A 20,891-nucleotide genomic window follows, 5' to 3' on the forward strand; every position below is an offset into this window, starting at 1 on the left:
AGAAGCTTTGGGTTTGTTTGTGTAATGGATGTGAACTTGAATGGAAATTGATGAGTTTGTGTGGGAGAGCATTAGGTGACACTCTAAACATGTGTAATTTCATTTTGTGTTCAGTGTTTTTCAACTGTGAAACAGTTATGCCAACTAACTTTATTTCGGTCTCTTCTTCATCCTTACTGTTGTGTGTTGTTGGTGTGTTGTGTTGTGTTTAATTACCGGTAATGTTATTTTTTGAGTCTATTTATTATTTTTTTTGCATTTATTACCGTACAAGAAACATCTTATCAAAAATAATAACTTTATTTAAAAATAAATAGGAATACATGTGCATAATAAGTGTTTGCATGGCTGCACATTTTAAAAAACCCATTTGGACATTTGGTATCTGTTAGCTGTCGAGTTGCACAAGACTGACTGATGCTTAAACACAGTTTCTCAGTTGCAGGAGCAGAGGAGTCTCCATATCAGGGACATTCTTCATCTTCAACAATTATATCTAACCCAGTTTTTGAGTACCAACATGTGTTCTCTGTTTTAAATAAGGGAAACCTCAATGCCCCTCGAGTACAAATAAAGGTTTGAAATTAAATGAAAAAAAAATATTATTGGCTTTTATTCTATTTCCTTTCTGCATTATGCTATGATCAATTTAAATACTACTCTGTTTACAGTTTAGTGAACTGTTGCTTCGTAACTAGTAGCACGCTTATGCTAATATTAGCTAACGCTAGCTCAGTTTCTGTTTAGTGTCGTTACCATGGTGATAGATTTTGTCGGCGACAATGCGGGTTAAAGAGCGCCTGAGGGGCGTTCGATGTTATGTCGTTAAATCTCGGGAATAGCTCGATAACATTTGTCTTTCGGGGCCGCTGAAATGGACTTGCCCGCATCGTATTATGGAAAACTCGACAAAAGGAACCCCGTTATTTCTGCGTTTGAGCGAGACGTCAAGGCGTTCTCGGCGGTGATGAAACGAGTCGCTTCCTCAAGCAGCCAGGACAACAGCTCGTATGCTAAAGGGTGAGGCAGGAAGCCTGCGAAAATGTGCACCATTTATTATATTTAGACAAAAGGGAAAATCACATTTTTGTTAAACGTACATAATTCCACATGCAGTACTATAAAAAGGTTTCCAGGTTCAAGGATTTATGTGGTATTACTGAATTTTACATGAAAATGGGTAAAGACATGTAATCACAATAACCTTACGTAGTACCTGCCGTATCCTGGGTGCGATGATGTGATAATTAGATTATTAATGAGATTTTCTTTGTTAAGGATTAAAATCCTGGTGGAGATTGGGAATAAGTACAAACATCGACTTCCGTTGAAGATGTACCAGGAGCGGATGCTGCAGATTGCAGATTTTCTATTTAGGATGAAGGTAAGCAACATTGTTGGATGTATATAAATTGGCTGGTTTAATTTACACTAACAACGTCTTGTCCTGTTGTCTTACGCTCCCTGCCTCATTGCTGTCCTGAGAAGTCCTCAGTGGATTGTGGCACCTGAGTTATAATCCATGGTAAATCAATCATGGTGCCTTTCGCAGGACCCGTGTTCACAGTGCTCTTTTACTTCCTCTGTTTGTCTGCAGATGTACCAATTAGCGCTTTGGCAAGGCTTCAGTCTCCACCTGCTGCAGTTCAGCTCTGTGAACATAACTGCCCTCACAGATGTGGAGCAGTTCATGGCCAGCTTCTTCCCTGAAGGTTTTGATGCAGACCAAGATGTGTTTTCCATGAAGGTAAAATGTACAATGTGAACTTGTTTGTTGCTTGTCCCTGTGTGTGAACTGTTTGCCTGTTTAAATTCAACTAAGGTGAAATACTGTATGTATATACTTTTCTTTTTCTCGTTTGTTACTTATTTTGTCTTTTTTGTTGTTAAATTTTTTTCCAAACATTTGGAGCTAACACTCTTGATGCTGGTCGTTGTGGTGGCAGTGGCGTGCTTCATACTCTTGTGTGCATGGGGTGCATTATTTCTGGTCGTTGTTCTTCTTCTTCTGTGCATTTTTTGGCCAATATCTAAGGTAAAATAGGAATAAAGTAAAATATGCTCTTGCTGTAATTTGTTGTTTTATTAGCTGGGGATTCTGTAACCAGGTTAAAAGTCTTTAGTTATGTTTTAGCCATTTGTAACTGAACCCTAGTGTGTGTGTGTGTGTGTGTGTGTGTGTGTGTGTTTAGGTTCGTGCCATGCAGGGATGCGCCTTGTGTATATTTGAGCTGGAGAAAAAGAACAGCGTCCTCACCCAGGAAGGTCTCGGTAAACTGCTGCGTGTGCTGAATTTCATCAGGATCATGATGCAGACCTTTCAGCAGCATGAGCACCTCTACTGGCAAATATATAACGGTATTCCAGTATAATTGAGATCATACTGTCGAGCGGGCCTGACATAACTTTCAGACGACCGAGCTCAGTTTTGGCTCGATTCATTGACGGTTATAGATTGTGTTTCAGTGACGATTGAACTGTACTGTACGTGATGTTCTACTGCAGAACTAACATCCTACTGTGTCCTCTCTTTTTCCTTCACGTCTTTGCCAGGTTCAGTACACATCTACAATATCTGTCGTTACCTGATGACGATGAACTGTAGCGAGCAGGTACTTAAGGAAACATCAAATATGAATCTATGAACCTTCTGGCTGTGTTTGATAATGAGACACTGCAAAAAAAAGTGTTTTTTTTTATCGGATCACTTTCGTTTGGACATTATTTTGTCATCTCTATTGTAAACTAATGAAAACTATCTTATGAAGGATGCTATGCAATTGTAAATTGTAGCACAAGCTAACAGCGTTTTCTGTCAAGGCACTGGAGTATCTTCTGTGGTCAAGCATCAGTTTAGAGTTTTCCATCCCTTTGATGACTGCTCAACATCTGCCATGGATTGCCACGCTCTACTGTGCTGTTTGCCACTGTTACTATGACAGCCACGCTCCTGCAAAGGCAGAGGTGAAAAGCACATTGAGAAACCGTGCAACATTCAGACACCAACGAACACACAGTTGCTGTTTCTCAACTGACTACTGTAGTCACATATTAAAGTATAAATATACCTACTGCTACCTGTTGTTCATTTTGCGTTTTTTTCTTAGCTGCTGGTTCTTATGAGAGTTTATCTAATCACGCAACAGTTTACCATAATATTTATCTAGCCACTGTATCTGGATATTACATTCGAAACAAAGGGTGAAGATATATTCCTTTTGAGTTTAAGTAAGTGATAATTGTTACATTCAAATTCTTGTGGATTGAGGTTCTGACAAAAGTTATGGATTATTCTGAAAGAGCTCTGGTCCATTTGTGGAACTGTTTGCCGGTCTTCAAATTCTTTCAGGGATTTGCCAGGAGAGCTCTTGAAAATATAAATGAGCGAGCAAAGACAGAGGAGCAGAATGGCAGTCCTGTCACCAGAGAGACTCAGAGAGCGTACAAAGAAGCCTCAATCAAGGTAGGGGATGCCTCTCCAGTGTAATACACTTAAAAAAATACTCTTAATGCTGTTTTGTAGTGTTTATTCACACCTCTCAAGAACACAGTCAAAATCTGAGAGACATTAAGAGGATGCAAAGAACTCATAGTACATCCAAATATGAAATACCGGTAATCTGCATATCTAATCAGTTGAAATACTGCCATAAATACTGCCCCACTTAGCCCCAAAGGGTAAAATGCTCTGAATTGCTTTTTTAAAGTGTATCACTGAAAATGTTTGTCAGCCATTCCTCCAAACATCTAATACTGTATGTACAGCATAAATGCAGACTCAGATTACTTGTTGTTTTCTTTTCTTTTGGCTTGATAATATCGGTATGCTCTTCTTTGGTTCATTACGGCTGGTCTTTTTTTCCCCCAGTTGGCTGCCATGGTGTTCAAACATGCAGTGTTTAAGAGCCGAAGGAGACCCAAAGCCACGTTACGAATCAAAGTCAAAAGCTCGCTGAAGGACATACCCACCGTAATAAGATTCATCTTACTGCCGAACTGTCATACTGACTGTTAAATCTCATTCTGGAGTGTATAATCATTTTAAAGACAGTACTCACTCTTGAAGACAGAGACATGCTAAGCTATGCTAAAGTGATTGTTAAGTTAAATTGCCGGTAATTTTGTTCTTTTTTTAAATCCTTATATTCTAGATTTACTTTGGATTTTTCTTATTATTTATTTATTTATCTTGTTGGCTTTTGTATGATAAATTTCCATATTGTAACCTCCATTAATCAGCAAGGTCAGGAGGTCAGGAGCAGTTAACAGATTACTAATGACCTTCATTATTATATTAGAACCGGTGTTATTTGCTTATAGATGGTCAGCAAATTGTGGGGGCTAAAGTTGCACTTTTTGCATGACCTAAAGCCATGCATGCTTTTACTACAGGGGCCATGGCCACGCACGACAACAGAGCGCATGCTACTCAGCCTGTTTGACAGCAGTGCAGCACAGTTCTTAGGAATCTTGGAAGCACTTTCAGACAGCAGCAGTCGGCCGCTACAGACAAACACGCCAGATGAGTTACAGGAGGTGATCATCGAGCTTCTGTCTGCTGGCATCAGTATATTATCTGGTCAGTACACTTGTGTATTACAGTAAGTCACTCTGCAGTGGTTGCAATAAATACACAATTAACAGGAAATACAGAGATGCTGCAAAAAAGAAACTGGGCATTGTGGATGAAGACTGCTCACTTTATATGTTCGATAATACCCTGGTATGTTCTTGTGTTTAAAGGAGGCACAACTATAAGTGAGTCTTTTAGTGCACTGACACAAACATCCACTCTATTGGATTCAGCCGTTACAGGTTAGTCACTGTTTTATTGTTGGTTTTTCTCACATAGTTATCTTGTAGAAAACTTTCTTGTGTGTTGAAAGGTATTTGTTTTGTGGCAGTCTTCATGATGTAATTTAATATTATGTCTTCCTAGGAGAAAACAAAGTACCCATCACATCTGCGATAAGGTTCATTAAGCTTTTGTTTCAGTACAAGCAGCCAAGTGTATTTGCTAAATTCACCGGGGAAATGCTGCAGTTTTTGTCTGTGAGTATTAGTCAAGTATTCCTCCGAGTTCTAAATGTTCAGTGTGTGACGTGTTTCTCAAGGATCTTGAGTGTCCGTGTCTCTGTCAGGGCCTGGAAGGCCAATCATTTAGGAGGGCAGAGAAAGAACTTGCATTACTTGACAATTTCAACAGTCTGCTGTCATCCCAGCGGAGCCATGCTAAAGAGGACAACATGACTGAAGGTAGCAACTTTGGAATCACACTCTTGCTTGATGCTTTGTGGTCATCTTCTGATCAAAGTCCTTTATAATTCCGTTAAGAAAGAAACTGCTAGTCTTTGTCGCACCGTGAGACCAAGCTGCTGTCAGCCAAAAGGCTCTTCATGAATTTGTTCTTGTGTAATCTTTGCCAAACTGTTTTTAATGTTCATTTCAACACTTAGTGTTTATTATTTATTGATATGGTATCTAATGTACAAAATATGAAGCAGCGATTTCAGTTGTCTTTGATGTATAATGTGATTGTGTTGGATTTCTTTCAACAGACCAACACAAGTCTTCATTTTTAATAAGTGATGAGTTCGCTGGCCTGGTAGAAACCTTGCACAAGTCTTGTTGCTCTGCTCCTGTGAGTTTCCCTGATTAATGTGTTTGTGCTCGGGGTTGATCTGACAGGGATGGGATTCAGATGATTCAGATGACATTTCGAGGAGGAGCTTTAAGATGTTTTTTTTAGTGCGTATGTGCGTATGTGTCTTGTGTAGGAGGAGCAGCCTGATGGGGATCTGGTTGTTGATGTCGTTTCATTTCTGTGGGGTAAAGTGAAGGCGGCCATGCCGAGGGATTCGCTGCGAGATCTACACTTTCAACACAACCTCAAGAAGGCAGATCATTTAGACAAGGCATGTTTTTGAAAGTTAGGAATTACTAAAACCTTTGACTGTTTCTAATTATTGCCAAATGTAAATCTGCTGTTTGTATAAACCACAATAAGACTGTCCGAATCAACGGAAAACTTAATTCTAACAGGACGAAACTTATTCAAGTAGTGTTTGTGCATTTTTTTGAATTTTCACATAGCTTAATATTTTTGTTTGTGTAAATGTTGTGTTATTTGTGAACTTGTTTGCAGTGGTTGTGGTGTCTGTCTACGTTGTGTGAGGTGGCCTTTTCTTGTGACTTGGCAAATGTTGATTGCATAATGACAGCAGAGATGTCCCACACATTGGCCGTAATACTTGAAAGTGCAGCCGAACACAGTCAACAAACAAAAAGTCCAGGTGAGAAGCTAGGTTACCTGTTTTTAGAAGCAGGCTCGCACTACTGCCTGTATATCTTATTTTATTTTATTGAATAGCACTGCTGTTTTCCTCCAAATTAAAATTCCAACAGTATTTAATTCTCATGTCTTATGTCTGGCAGCTGACGGAGCAGATATCGAGGGTGTGAAGTCAAGTTGTTTCTCTCTTCTTGAGGTGAATGGATTATGTTTTCCATCTTCTAACCGCCTATTCCGCTATCGGGTCACGGGCCAAGCTGGAGCCAATCCCAGCAGTCAATGGGCGAGAGGCAGGGGACACCCTGGACAAGCCGCCAGTTCATCGCAGGGCGGATTATGTTTATTGCATCAAATTATAGTTTTGTATATTACAAAGTAAATTAATTTGGAATAATTATAAATAAAGGACATACCTAGTGCTAGCACTAATGTGCACTTTTTAGTCTCAGGAATTCAAATATAAATATTTATTGCAATCTATAATTCATTGTGTGTATTTGTGTGTGCTTGCAGTGCTCAACTACAGTCCTGTGCCAGAAGGTGTGTGAGGTGGCTGATAAGGGTCGTGAAGCTCTGAGTCAGGGTGTAGCTGCACTGCTGCCCAGAGATGGTTCAGCAATCACTGACGCTGCCTTCATGCTGGTAGGAAGTTAAGCTACCAATCTAACTAACTAAATATTAATCACCCATTTCAAAGACAGTCTCACATCTTCATTCCTAACTGTGTATTTTAAAATGCAAAGACATGAACAGTTAACAGAAAAAAAGTGTATTTAGGAAATTTGGTGCCACTGAAGCTGGTTTTCCTGTTTTTCTGATAGAAATTAAACCCCCTTCCTCCATCGACACCCTCTACTTCATCTCGGACATCACCAGAGCATGAAAGTGAAGCGGATTCATTGAGAAAGATAGAAAAAGAAGAAGTGGAATCTAAAGCTACACCATGTGTGAAAGCTTCTCCATACAGTCAGTCCATAGACCTTCATCTCCAGCTGGACATCATCTACCACAGGGCCTCCATCAGGTTACTGTGGCTAAATGCAGGTTAGACAGACTCCCGAAGAGACCTATGCACTCAGGGGTGGTTTATAAGAATTCAATTTGTGTGTGTTGAGATTCTGTTCAATTTCTTAACATCTCCTCATCACACTCGTGCTGATGTACAAACAGAAGTTGTAAGGATGACCAAAATAATTTGAATAGTTAATGTGACTGTTTCAGTAGAATATTATTTGAATCAATGCCATCTGCCTGCAACTTGTGTTTTATTGTTTGTAGACACATATAGTGAGTTTAAATGTGGTACCGGTAATTTACTCTGCAACTGTGTCGTCTGTGTCTAGTCACGGCGCCTGAACTGTTGGGCCGAATCAAGAAGAACAAGGTGTCCAAAGCTCTTTTCCTGATCCAGAAAGCTTCACTGATGTTCAACAACATGGATGCAAATAACAGCAACAATGATGTCAAAAGTCTGCTAGAGGTGACACACACTTCACAATAATATGTTTTCTCAAGCTCCTCAGTACTGTGTATGATTAACCATATACGTGTACATATTTTGCATATTTATGTGAAACACACAAATATACTTAGTTAAATAACATTTACATAATTAAATATTAAAATATTATTGAACATGAAGTGTATACTCTACATTGTGTGGATAAGGCTTGGCTGTTATACTGTAAATGCACTCTTGTTTCTGACTGAACACTAAATAGCATCTCGTGTTCTTGGCAGGAGGCCGTCAGTCTGATAGAGAAAGCAGGAGTAGAGGAGAGAAAACTGTATGTCTCCTCCACACTAAAGACCCCAACTGAAAGAAAAGACAGAAGGATGAGGGAGGAAGAAGACAACCCTCCACCGGCCCCCATCCTACTTTCACGCACTGACCACTCCTTTACTATTGCCCCAGCATCTTATAACTTAGAGGAACAAGTGAGAATTGATTTTAATTCTAATTTAATCTATTCATCTAACCAGAACTAAACAAACTAATCAAGCTTTTGCTCTTTTCTTTACTTTTTCATTTTCTTAATTTCTTTTTTACCAGGTGTGCTGGTACCAGCTCTGTGGCCGTGAAGCTGAGGGCATTAACCGGAAAGTCCGCCTTGGAGACTGCAGCCTGCCAGGAACTGGAAATATGGTACAATTGATTTGTTTCATAGAACTGCCTCAGTATACTACCGTATATTAATCTTATGTGATGTTCGCCATGATATAAGACCCGACTTTGTTGCCTGCAGGTACCAGTAGTATCCGGTGAGTGTGTGCTAAGGGTGGAAGGGCTGGAGCCAAACAAGAAGTATGTATTTGCTGTAGCAGCCTACAACAGCCAGTGCAGGCTACTGGGCAACGCCATAGGAGGAACAACATTCCCACTGCTTGCATCAATGCCGGTACAACTGCTGTCAGCATGGGCTCACTTGGCACAGGTACACTGCACATGATCAAAAAGTAGTTCCATGTACGTACATGGTATTAATTTATTACTTCACTGCACCGTATTTCGGTAACGGATGAGGTGTAGAGACTGAATAACACTAATTCACAGCTATTATTGTTTGGATTTCAAACTGATAGAAACCGCCACACTGATGCTCACAGAGCAGGAGAAACAGCAGGATTATAGTTCAAGCTTTTTTTTTTTTTCTTCCCCAGGTGGCATTTCAAACAGAACAGTATACTATAGCAAAGGCAGCCTGCAGGGAACTCTGGAGCCACTACACCTGCCCCGAACCCATGTCGAGTACACAGAACAGACTTGCAGCCACAGGGTGAGGAGGAAAGCATATTCGAGTTTAGTTTAAGGAGTTTGTATTTCTTTGGATTTGCTCATTTCATTTTTCCTTATCACTGAAGGCTGTCTGTTCACGCCCTACAATGCTCCTCTCCTCACCTGCGTCGGTTGTTGCTCACTTCCATCTTCATTGAGACAGAGATTAATATCCAGAAGGGGTCGCTCTACTGTGACTCATTCAGTGACAATGGACCATTTATCTGGGAACAGGTAGAATATTTTTTTTGAATATAGCGGTGATTATATATAAAGACGTTATTATTTAATAAGTAAGGCATAAACATAAATGAATATGTTTGTTTGCAGGAAGCCAGACTTGCAGAGTGTGAGCGAATGCTTGTAGCCATGGACCTGGCAATGTGGATGAATGAGGGTAGCACTGCTGTGCAAGCTGCAGTTAATATTTATGGACTCTTGGTACCTTTAATTTTCCATCAGATTGCTTGTGACCCAATGATACAGGTAAGCAAAACATGTATATAAGTCTTAATTTCGGGTCTAATAGCACTCCCCTTTACTTGAAAATATTTCATTAAACAAGATGTAAATAATTCATGTTTACACGTCTGTTGATGGTTTGATGTTCAGGTGCTAAAAAAATGCTTGATAGTTCTGGAGGAGAACTCAAGAGTGCTCAAACAAAGGTGGACTGGAAGAACCTCGGAGTCACTAATGCATATGGTAGCCTGCATCACCTACTATCTGTCAAAGGTACGCCTGCATATGTATATGTACAGATTGTATGCATTAGGTTTCTACTCCTACTGCTGCAGTGTACCTTGTACATATTCAGTATTACGTCGGCACACTCATCTTCAGTGATGTACAGTTTCCAAATATCCCAAATAATAACAAGTAGTAATCTTTCGTTGGGTAATTTCTCATCTTTGGTTCTCCATGCCCAGGCGTTACGTATACTCAGAGAGTATCACATGGCTTCTGTGGTGATGGACTGTGGACGGAAGCTCCTCCAGGAGATCTATGATGGGCAGCTGCAGGTCAGCAGACTGGCCGATGCGGCTGCACGTGTAAAGAGCATGAGGCGTTTTGCAGATCATGACATTCAAATGAATAGCAAATACTTGTTTTACAAAAGACGGTTACATTTTTGTGTCATGCTTTTTAATATGAAAATATTTCAAATGTGTACCAGCTGAACATTTTTCTCTATGGTTCTTGGACTTCTATGTGTGTGTTTGTGTATGTGTAGTCGAAGAAAGATCATACTACAGCCAATAGTGGAGCTAAAATAAGTTTTCAGCTGAAGACGCTGCAGTGGAAGAACAAGAATAAACTCAGATCTGATGCTGCATGTCCTGCAGAGAAAGGTAAAAAATGTAGGAAAAAACCTCACTCACATACTGGTGTCTCATTTATATATTTATTTATTAAAGCAAGTATTGAAAACAAGGAAGTCCATACAGCAAGACGTTTACAATGTCTGCCATGTTTTAGGTTTGCAGATTGATCTGTGCCAGTTTGGACACCTTAGAAATTATTGGCATCGGAACTTTCTATTCTCACTCATTAAAATATACAACTGGCATATTAGACATCTTTCGCAGAAGACTCACTTTAAAATATTTCATTATATAGCTGTGCTGTGGACACTTACCAGACTGTCAAGTGTAACATCCTACAGACTAACAACAGACTGAAATTCATTTGTTTCAAAGTTACAAATTCCCAGTCTTTTCTTCCATAGACATTTCCCAGCCACTGATTGGCTGCGATGATCCCACCATACTCTATGATCTGATTTCAAACAAGACATTAAAGGAGACATATCACGATGGTAGATGGCACATTCTTACAGACTTACATACACCGTTTTTAATGAATAATTAGCCCTGTTCATTCATCTTGTGTATTTGTGTGGTTTCTTAATAGTGATGAAACTGAGACAGGAAGCATATTTTACTGAACTTGCGGCACTGCTTCTCCAGAGAACCATGGAGGAAGGCCACCCAGACCTCGTGTTAAAATGGGGGCAAAGCATATTTGAATTTCTTTGCAAGTATGATTTCCTAATTTGTTTTTTAATGATGTTAGTTTCATAATCAGCACATCTTCCCATAGCAAAATAAATATTTTTGTGGTTCAAATATAAAATGCATTACTATGGGTAATCCAGCATTTTATAGACTGTTCATCTGTACTGACGAAGATTTAATATTATGTGAATTGGCTTCTTTTTCAGGCTTGACAAGTCAAGGAGACTGACTGCTAAATGTTTGGATGGAGACAGTCAGAGCAAAAGAGGCAGTGCTCAGGCTCCCCAACAATCGGAACCACCACAGGTAAAAAAAAAACTATCTTAAGTACAACACGTTATGATATGCAGCCCAATCCAAAGTCACATTTGAAAATGTGAAAATAGGTCAAAACTGCAGAAAATGTAACAAATTATTGAATGATGATTACAGTTTTCAGTAATACATTTTACTTAATAGCTTCTTCTTAATCACTGTCATGTTTTTTTTAGCAGAATGAAAAAGAGCTTCCTCACACTGATACAAGAAATAAACTTCTGAAGAACGTGCCAGACAGAAATGTTCAAAGACTGAAAACTAAGAGGTACAGTATGTGTTTGTGTACCTAAACAAAATGATTTCACCTCTTTATTGGGGATACAGTATATGTGTGAGTTTGTGTGTCGTCAAAGAACTCTAAACACTGGAATCCCCTATGTTTGCAGAGAGATGCAGGCTGTGGAGACCCTGATAAAAAAGATGTCAGCTGTGAGACAACGCTACAAGAGGCAGATTCAGCTGAGGAACGTGTGCCGTGAGGAGAGAATATGGAGAACTCAGCTGAACTACAGCATGGCTCATTCCCATTTAGCACTGCTTTACCAGAGCATCGATCAGATGCATGGAGGCAACCTGCAGCAAAGGTTCACTCACAAGATACCATGTGCTTTAATTCATCTGTTCTGGGGGTTTTCAGGACACTGCTGATCAATACTTCACTCGTATTATCTCCCCCAATATTATATTTACATACTCAGACCCACATCTGAGCAGTATTGCATCATTTTTTTTATTGATTTTGTGTTGCTTTTTCTAACAGATATTTTATTTGTGCCATTTTTGTTGCATTGCTATGATTGTTGACAACAAACAGAAATCATTCTACACATATTGCATATTCATGTGTATGTGAATATACTATTAATGACTGTATGTCTTTTGTTTCAGGTACAGCCAGTTTAATCCTCTGTGTTTCTCCCTGGCATTCTCTGGTATCCTGATTCAGAGGCACTCACAGCCACAACCGTCATCTAAGTACGAGGTCTTAGAGAGAAGCGCCTCTCATTCCCGTCTTAAGAACCGTCTGGCTGCAGAAAAAGATGGGAGCAAAAAAGGCGGTGAGGAAAATAGCAAAAAATAGAAAGAAAATAATTGGAATTAAAACTGTTACCTGGCCACTTGTCTAAAGCTTTTGTTTCAGTAGACAGTTTCAATGGCTCTGTCACAGAGGAGAGTTGTGACGAGGAAGAGGAACCCTCTCGAACTGCACAAGAGCACATTGACTTTCAGAGACACGCGGCTGGATTCATGCTGGAGTCACTTCACAAAGCAGCTCTACACCTCCGCAGGGCCATGGTACTGAACACACAAACATGAACCGACATAATGTGGAAGTGATTTCACGACGTTCACTGTTCACGCGCCGTTCTTCTGTTGTTCAGCCATGTGCTATATAATGTTTTCTGTCTGCGCTTTAGGGTTTTCTTTTTTTGTTTTCTATGCTGCATTCTATCATTTACAAGTTTTCATTATTCCAGGTGTTGGCCCATCGTGGCAGCCATTGGACCATTCTGCGGGGTGTGTGTCAGACTGTGTGGGATCAAACCTGCAGACTGGCTATCCTCCTCCAGCAAGCTTCCCAGCTGAACCCTCCCTGTCCCATCACAGCAGACGAGCTGCACAGCACCACCACCTCGCTACTGGTTGCAGCTGTTGACATGATCATGGACATGGTGGACAGACTAGGGGTAACTGTCAGATACAGTGTCACAGTTGTGAGCTGTAGCAACTCAGTAAAAACATATTTGATAGCTACAAGGGATGATGACATAGTCCTACTTGTGACTTTCATGTTTCATCTCTGTTCCTTCTAGCTCTGGAGTTTATATGACAATGACTTAACAGAAGAAGCGCTGGAGTCCAGCCTCCATTTCTCTGCGCCGCTGGATGGCTGCATCCACATTGACCTGCGTTGGGTTCGCACTTTGGTGTTGCACACCCTAGAGTGCCTCCACAATAGTGGAAAATGGGAAACCCTTGCCCACTATGCCTTAGTTTTTAACTCATATACAAGGTGTATAAGACTTTCTGAAATGTTTTTATGCAAATTTCTATTGCAATTCTAAAACTCTAATGCTATGCAAGAATATGGGATTTTTGTATTTGATGCATTTGGAGTATTTGAATCAGAACACTTTATTACTATAAAAATTAAGAGCTTACATGCAGAAACAATTCAAATACAAAACACTGCTCTTTTTCGAGCACGAGCCTTCCCATAATTTTAGCTTTTTTGTTGTGCGGTCTTTGCATCACACCAAATCTTTGTGTCTCTTCTTTGTCGTTACTGGAGCAATAGTCATTCTCAGTTTCCATCTTCCACTTATCTAGGCCATAACGGTGGAACGTTTCTGTATCTGTATATCTATTCCAGGGAACGTTATGCCTGGATTATAACTCCTCTTTTAGTCCATGCCCAGAGGAGGCTGATTGAGAGGATCAGTTCCTTTGGAGGACCGACAGTTCCACAACCCCACCAAGTCAAGACAAAGAAAGCCACTGGCAAGGAGGTAGCAAAAACCTACAAACTTTAACATGTTCAAGTGTTCCACAGAACCCAAGCCAATGAAACATTAAGACAGTGAAATGCTGCGGGTATCTAATTATCTCATTTTTACGATTTTCTTTGGACGCACATGCATTGCATATACTGTATAATGTGTATATAAGCATTGTGATATGTTCTACATTTCAGATAAACTGCAGAAACTATGCAAACTCCCAGCTGCTCAGTGGTTGGAGCCCTCGTCCAGTACAGCAAATGCACATTTGCAAAAACTCACAAAGAAACTCCACTGATCTCAAAGGTTTAAACCGATAAGTCTATTTCCATTCATGCCAAAATATCTTTTGATGACACAACAATTGTTTTTAGCTGCTAGTAAATTATGAAATCTACTATACTATTAAAATCATACTAAATATCAAAGAACAGCAAACAAAGTGTGACTTAGTGAGATAATGTGTTTCAAAGCGTACAATTTTAGCAAATAGAACACAAAGTGCAAAAATGAAGCGGACTGTGTTTTCATGCTCACTGTACATATATATTCTGTGTCTCAGGTGCAGACATACAGCAGTCCATGTCCCTGGTGTGTGTTCCTCTGGATGTAGAAGACACACTAAGCTGTTATCATCAAGCTCTCGAGAAAAGACCACATTGTCTTCAGGTCTTCCAACATAGTCGTTCACTACTGCTGTTGCTTCTGGCATTCACACAGCCCTGTGAGTTCAGTGCTGACTGAATGACTCGCAACACTCTCTCCAGATTTTGATTCACTCATTATTTGCTCTGCTTGTGTCTCTGTCCAGGCTTTGCAGCTCAGATGCAGAGCTGTCAGAGCAGAAGCCTCAGTCATTCTGCAAGCCTGGTTGATTTCGATCCCGTAGTTAGGTGCACACCAAATGTCCAGCCTTCCGATCTGACCAAAGAGGACTACAGTTCTTTAAGTGCTCTCTACAGCCTCCCTATCAGCCCTGACCACATGCCCACAGTCACTACAGCATACTCCAACTCCATTAGTAAGACTGCAAAATATTTTAGAGCAAGCTGTGTTCAAGTTCTGTTTGGTTTTACTTGCAGTACATACTACTAATCAGTCCAATAGTTTACACAGAATCTAAAGTTGCAGTGTGGAAATATTTCATTAAATTGCCCTTACATGTGTTTATTGGTAGTTTTGATGATATGTATTTGACTGAAAGTACTTCTATATTTAATTCAAGTAGTAATTTGAAATTGAGATATTTACTTGTAATGTGATATTTACTTTTACTTTGATAAGGATCTGCATACTTTGTTCTTACGTTTGGAGAACACCGGCAGATTGAATGGCATGATATTGATATGGAATATTTATACAAGGTTTATTGTGTAGCATAAAGTGTGCTGCTGCCCTTTTTCTTTCCCATGCCCATCCATCGTTTCTTCAGAATACCTCCAGGCTAGTGGAGAGGATTCCCTCAGAGTCCTGGCACTGCATGAAATGGGAAACCTTCAGTTTTACAATAAAAACACACGGTTAGAACCTGTTTCTGAAATCACACAGCAGAAGTTTGTACATTTCTCTTTTCATTTTATTCTTTTACGTTCTTCAATCATTTCATCTCCAGGGCTGCAACCTCATCCTGGAGTAAAGCTGTAGACTGTGCCTTACAGTGCCCTGGCGCTGTGGACAAATGGGATGGCGTGTCCTTTGGGGGTGGCTCCCTGCAACAAACTCTGCAACGTGCTGGGATTTGGGGATGTCTACATGCCGCTGGGCTCACTGCCAAGATTGCGCAGTAAGATTCAAAGCAGTCTGCAGTTTATTAGATGTGGAGGTGTTTTTTTTTGTCTCTGCTGCACACACATCTTTAAAACCTACCTGCCTCTCTTGGATGTGTTTTCTACGCAGGTTTATCTTAACTGATACAAGCCAGCGGACCAAGTGTTGTCTTCTTTCCGCTCATCTCTTTAAGGTAATTTTTTTTTATCTCTCTGCTCATAAACATGGTTTGCCTGTCTGGAGGTAAAGCTGTCATGCACTGATAACAATCTAGGTGCTTTTATTCCTGTTTAACACCAGCATCCTGTACATCATTGGTCTTTGATGGCTTTTCTATTGGTGTGTGTGTGAATGTTCATCATCCTGAATGGTCAAGTGGAAAATTGCATGGTAACCTTTGTAAATGAAAGTGAGTGAATGCGTGAACGCTGCCTTGAATTGTAAAGTGTGTTGAATGTTTGATCGACTGGGAAACTACTAAATAAATATGGTTTACCATTTTCTTGAATGCTGTCGCAATGGAAGTGCTTGTCTGTATTTATAATAAAAATGTGTGTGTGTGTGTGTGTGTGTGGTCCTGTTATCCTTTTCTCTAGTGTGTGCTGTGCTGCTCTCTGGCTCATCCCCAGGATGACTTGCAGTACTCTTGCTACAACATTGGGGAAGAACTGCTCCCTGGAGTCGAACTTCTCTCTGATCCCCACAGAGTTCACCTTGGTACCACTGTGTCCAGCCTACACTTCACATGCCACTGGCTTTACAACGCAGGCTATTATATTAAGGTACACACATTGCACTGTCTAAGTTCTTCATTTTAAATTGCAATGTCGGATAAGTGGTTTAGTTTAAATTATGTTTATAATTTCAGCTATTGCCCGGACTGGCCCTGTATCTCCATTTTGTGGGAACTGTGTGCAGAGATTTGCAACGCACTGTTGAGGGCAAAATAGTTAAGGTCAGCATTTGAATAGTATTTTACAGTAAATGCGCAGTAAGTGTAAATACTGTCCTTCACCTGATTCCGTCAGAGTTCTTAATCTGGGTCTGTGTTTTCTGCAGATACGTGCCCTTACAGAATTGTGTCTTTTCACTGAAGCTATAAAGGAGTCTGCTCTCCTCTTGCAAGGAAAAGGGATCCCTCTGCCCTATGGACACAACATCATCAAAGAAGATATCAAAGTATGATCACATGTATTTTGAGCATCTTAGCTCATGCTATCAGGCTGCCTCTCCGCTGTACTGACTACATAGTTTTGTTATTTCTTACTTCGAACTGTGTATTTTTCAGCGTTTGAAGATGTTCCACAACAACAAGTCTCTCTTGGACAATGTAGAGGTAAAAAAATTATTTTTTTTAAGATTTCTTTGGAGTTTGGTTACGTTAATAATTTTTTCAACAATGATTTTTACCAAACTTTCTTACTACCGGTATATAGATTTTTGTAGTGTAATCTGTGTGCTTGTGGTTAGGTCTTGGAAGAACTTGTGAACTCAGTCTTTACTCCTGGGGTCCAAATGCTCTATGGGCCCACACTGTGCCATCGATTCAACCTGGCTCGTATTCAGCTCGTATTGGCACTCAGTGACACCATACAGGCCCCTCCTTTTCCAGGTCTGTAACCAAGAGTACTTTCTTCTTTCTCTAGGGTCAGTTTAGCTCTGCTACACTTGCCTGTAGGACTAATTCTATTTCGTGAGTTAATTAATTAACTCACTTGGTTTCATTCTATTAAGATTTGGTATAAGTCAAACAACTTTTTCTTGTATGTGCATGCCCTCCAGAATCTTCTGCCAGGATTGCCAGTTCTTCTGGGAACTCAAGTCTTTATGAAGAGGGTAAACAGGACGCTGAGACGTCCTGTCTAAACACAGAAAATCCAAAATCGCTGACATTTACAACAGACGACAACCTCAGTCTGGAAAGGCTGAAGGTTAGACTTGAAATGATCTTTCTTAAATGATCTTATATTTTTGACACCTTACTCTTGAGTAACTGTTTTTCTAACTATTGTCTGTCAAGTTACTAATAACATCCGTCTAATCTGTTGCAGGTCCTTTTGCTTAATGGAGCCCACTCATTGTTGGACTCCACTTCACAGCAGCTCACATCTAAGTCGTGTGGTGAAATAGAGAATGTGGAACTGACAATAGAGTCAAATCTACTGAAGGCCAAATTGTACCTGCAACAGGGTAAAGTTGCACACAGGTACTATGACCTTATGTATGTGTGCAATGTACTGACATGTTTGTGTTTGTATTTCCTGACTTTCTTTACTGTTTTATCACCTTCAGTTTTCAGAAGGTAGTTTCTTCTTTGTTGCTGCTGCAGACATCTCCTGTACAACAATCCAAAAGTGATTCTCAGAAATCCGTGTCTGAGCCTGCAAATTCCTGGACAGGAAGTGAACAGGTACTTCATTTACTGTATATTAATTATTAATATACATATAATTTACAGTAATTTTGTGATAAGTCTTGCTTTTCAGGTTTTCACGTTTGCGTTTGAGTGTTGAGAAGGGTGTTAGCAAATGACACCATTATTTACCCTTATTGCAAATAATAATAATAAACCATGAACTATGCATTTTAATTCACTGCAGGAGCAAAAGGTTAATTTGTAATTTGCATGTGTTGTATCCTGTGTACAGGGTGCTAAAGGTTGCAGCTCACCAGACCTGCTGCATGGAGACTGTTCCAGAGAGGTTGAAGCCAGTGAGCGACTTGGAGTTTTTTTGTGGCTGCGTTGCCGTCTGGCTTTGGTCCATAGCCTGGTTGCATACCTCCCAGGCAGCGTTAGCCTTTTTGCAGGTCCATATATGTGTTCTCCTACTTTCTTCTCATTTATCGGCTAATGCTGTTAACGAATGACAGAAGAATGCTAAAGTGCGTGTGTGTGTGTGTGTTAAGGTAAGAACATTAATGAGGAAGCAGCTCGGATGATACAAGAAGGACTCGATGAATGTGCCGTGTGGGGAGACCTTGATGGTCGAGCTCTTCTGATGGTTGAAGGAGCAGAATTGGCAGCACAGAGAGGCAGAACTGATGCCAGCATTGCAATGCTCCAGGTACCACACAAGAGCTTTCGTCACTTTCTATTTTATGGAAAGGGTGTATATTTTGAAAAGGATTGGAAAAAGAAAAACAATAAAGCGTTTCCCTAAATATGTCTACATTAAAAAAAAGATTTTGGTTTCTATTGTTTCACTATTACAATTAGGATTGTTAAAGCAACACGCTGTGAGTTTCAACGTGTTTGTTGTGGGACAATGAACCAAAGCATCAAAGTATTTGGTGACCTGAGACAAGATATAAGAAGCAATAATATTTTTCTTCACATGGTGCTGCTACACGTGGCTAATCCAGTGCATACTGTTCTTGTCCTCACATAATTAAATAATCCGCTCATTTTCAGTGAGCCACATTTAACAGTGAATTCAATAATGCTTTTAATGCTCTGTGCTACCGACAGATTGCTAACATTTGTCTTGCACCAACTTCAAATAGCAAGCATGGTTTGTTTTTCTTCTCCTTCCTTACAGCAGGTTGGGAATATGCTCAAATGTATACACATTATTTCACCACCTGACACATAACTGCTTTTTATTTGCCCTCAGTTTCATTATTTATGTATTTTCCTTCAGTTTTTGAGCTGTCAAATAAGCATTTTTTATCCCAGGCTAAAACCTCAGGATGTTATTGTTCATGAGAGTAGTATAAATTTTGTATGTTAAAAAGACAGCATGCGTTTTTTTTGTTGCTGTTGTTTTTACCCTCGCCGAAGGGGAGGCGAGGGTATTGCAATTTGGTCCATTTGTCTGTTTGTCTGTCTGTCTGTCTGTCTGTCTGTCTGTTTGTCTGTCCGCATAACTCAAAAACTAGTAACACAATCAACTTGAAATTTTTACACAAGCAAGGTCCTCCCCGAGAATGGCGTTGATCCGGATCTGGATCCAGATTCTAGAATTATTTTTACATCTGGAATTGTGCCTGTGCTGTAATATGTGTCACTTTAAGAGGGAGGGACACGAATGGCATGATGGGAAAAAGAGTCGAGAAGGTGTCTTGTAGTACGTTCTGGAGCAGCAAGCTAGAGCAGGTTTGGCTCCTCTGATCCGGAAGCCCTGTTTACTGCCTCACAAGATCGAATAGTCTTTTGGAGGCGAGGGTCTGCAATCTCTGATTGTCTTTCTAGTTCATATCTGACTTTTGAGTGTATGAAAAGGAAATTATTTTATAGAGGTATTTTAGGCTTTCATCAAATACGCAGTTTTCAAGAATCCATTTGAATTGAATCTTTACCGTGCCTTTTACCCACAGATTTGCAGACATCGCCAAATTATTTATCACTGTGTGATATTTGTTTCCGAATTTTATTAGGAATCCATAAGCCTGCTTTCAGGACGGAAATACATGCCCCCAGGTTCCACTTTGACTCTGGCACGAGCCACTTTGCTGCTCAGCAACTTGCGAGGGGAACGGAGCCTCACACTTCTGAAACTGACACAGAAATTACTTCAAAATCTGGTAAGCAAATATATGTTTGTACAGTGAATATGTGTTGGTGCAAGACAGTTCTCAAAATGCTGGCAACATTTTTTTAAACTAATATTTGGTGCTCTGTCTGCTTTCTCCTTGCAGCTGTGTGTCTTTGGTCAGACTCTGGCGCTTGATGATGGGAAAATGAATTTCTCTCCTCCTAGTCTCAGTAACATCTATCTCCCTTTCCTCAGATCGTTGGAAAGGGTCACTTTGCAAATTGGTAAATTGGTATAAATTGGTAAACAACAATCGTTTTTGCTCTTTATGTGGGTGCAGACCTGACCGTTTACAGCCACATTAGCAGCCCTCTGAGGATGTTCTTACAGCTGAAAGCAAAATATACGATTTATAAGCTGTTAGATCTCCGGCTTTTTATTTCTCCCACTCCGGTGGAATGGAAGCGATCGGGCCCAGCTCTCTACTCCAAGGAGTCCGGTGCACTGGATTAAATTAATGGAAGACGATGATAAAATGGCTCCCCCTGCTGGACAAAATAGAAATTAAATTATTCTTATATCGTTACTGAAATTAAATGGATAAAGCAAAGCCCCACCTCGAAAAATGTCCGCCACTGTTTTGTGTTCTGTGCAGGGAGAGATTTCATCAAAACACAAAGGTTTAATCGCAGTGCATTCAAAAACCACTGAGCCTCTGCAGCCTTACCAATTGTGCATCGCAGC

General features: G+C 40.2%; 1 protein-coding gene across 1 annotated transcript; it reads left to right on the top strand.

The window, feature by feature from the left end:
* The first annotated feature begins 874 nt into the window (after window positions 1-874).
* On the top strand, window positions 875-20,445 carry cfap54 (cilia and flagella associated protein 54). The gene is made up of 57 exons (XM_068744321.1): window positions 875-1,020; window positions 1,279-1,384; window positions 1,598-1,747; window positions 2,193-2,358; window positions 2,554-2,612; window positions 2,821-2,964; window positions 3,350-3,463; window positions 3,869-3,970; window positions 4,393-4,583; window positions 4,618-4,647; window positions 4,754-4,815; window positions 4,940-5,052; window positions 5,142-5,256; window positions 5,559-5,641; window positions 5,778-5,915; window positions 6,146-6,293; window positions 6,436-6,488; window positions 6,806-6,934; window positions 7,114-7,336; window positions 7,636-7,772; window positions 8,033-8,230; window positions 8,346-8,438; window positions 8,539-8,727; window positions 8,954-9,069; window positions 9,155-9,302; window positions 9,399-9,554; window positions 9,681-9,803; window positions 9,998-10,120; window positions 10,354-10,405; window positions 10,783-10,887; window positions 10,983-11,139; window positions 11,293-11,392; window positions 11,578-11,669; window positions 11,791-11,988; window positions 12,293-12,450; window positions 12,549-12,700; window positions 12,883-13,092; window positions 13,219-13,418; window positions 13,779-13,914; window positions 14,100-14,211; window positions 14,468-14,629; window positions 14,717-14,926; window positions 15,338-15,425; window positions 15,518-15,688; window positions 15,802-15,865; window positions 16,269-16,454; window positions 16,541-16,627; window positions 16,732-16,851; window positions 16,961-17,008; window positions 17,143-17,284; window positions 17,455-17,603; window positions 17,724-17,878; window positions 17,965-18,082; window positions 18,321-18,480; window positions 18,580-18,737; window positions 20,050-20,196; window positions 20,311-20,445. Exons 1-57 carry the CDS (start codon window positions 875-877, stop codon window positions 20,443-20,445), a joined length of 7,527 nt encoding a protein of 2,508 aa, XP_068600422.1.
* Window positions 20,446-20,891: the final 446 nt, after the last annotated feature.

The sequence above is a fragment of the Brachionichthys hirsutus genome, chromosome 10, assembly GCF_040956055.1.
Source record: "Brachionichthys hirsutus isolate HB-005 chromosome 10, CSIRO-AGI_Bhir_v1, whole genome shotgun sequence".
Lineage (NCBI taxonomy): Eukaryota > Metazoa > Chordata > Actinopteri > Lophiiformes > Brachionichthyidae > Brachionichthys > Brachionichthys hirsutus.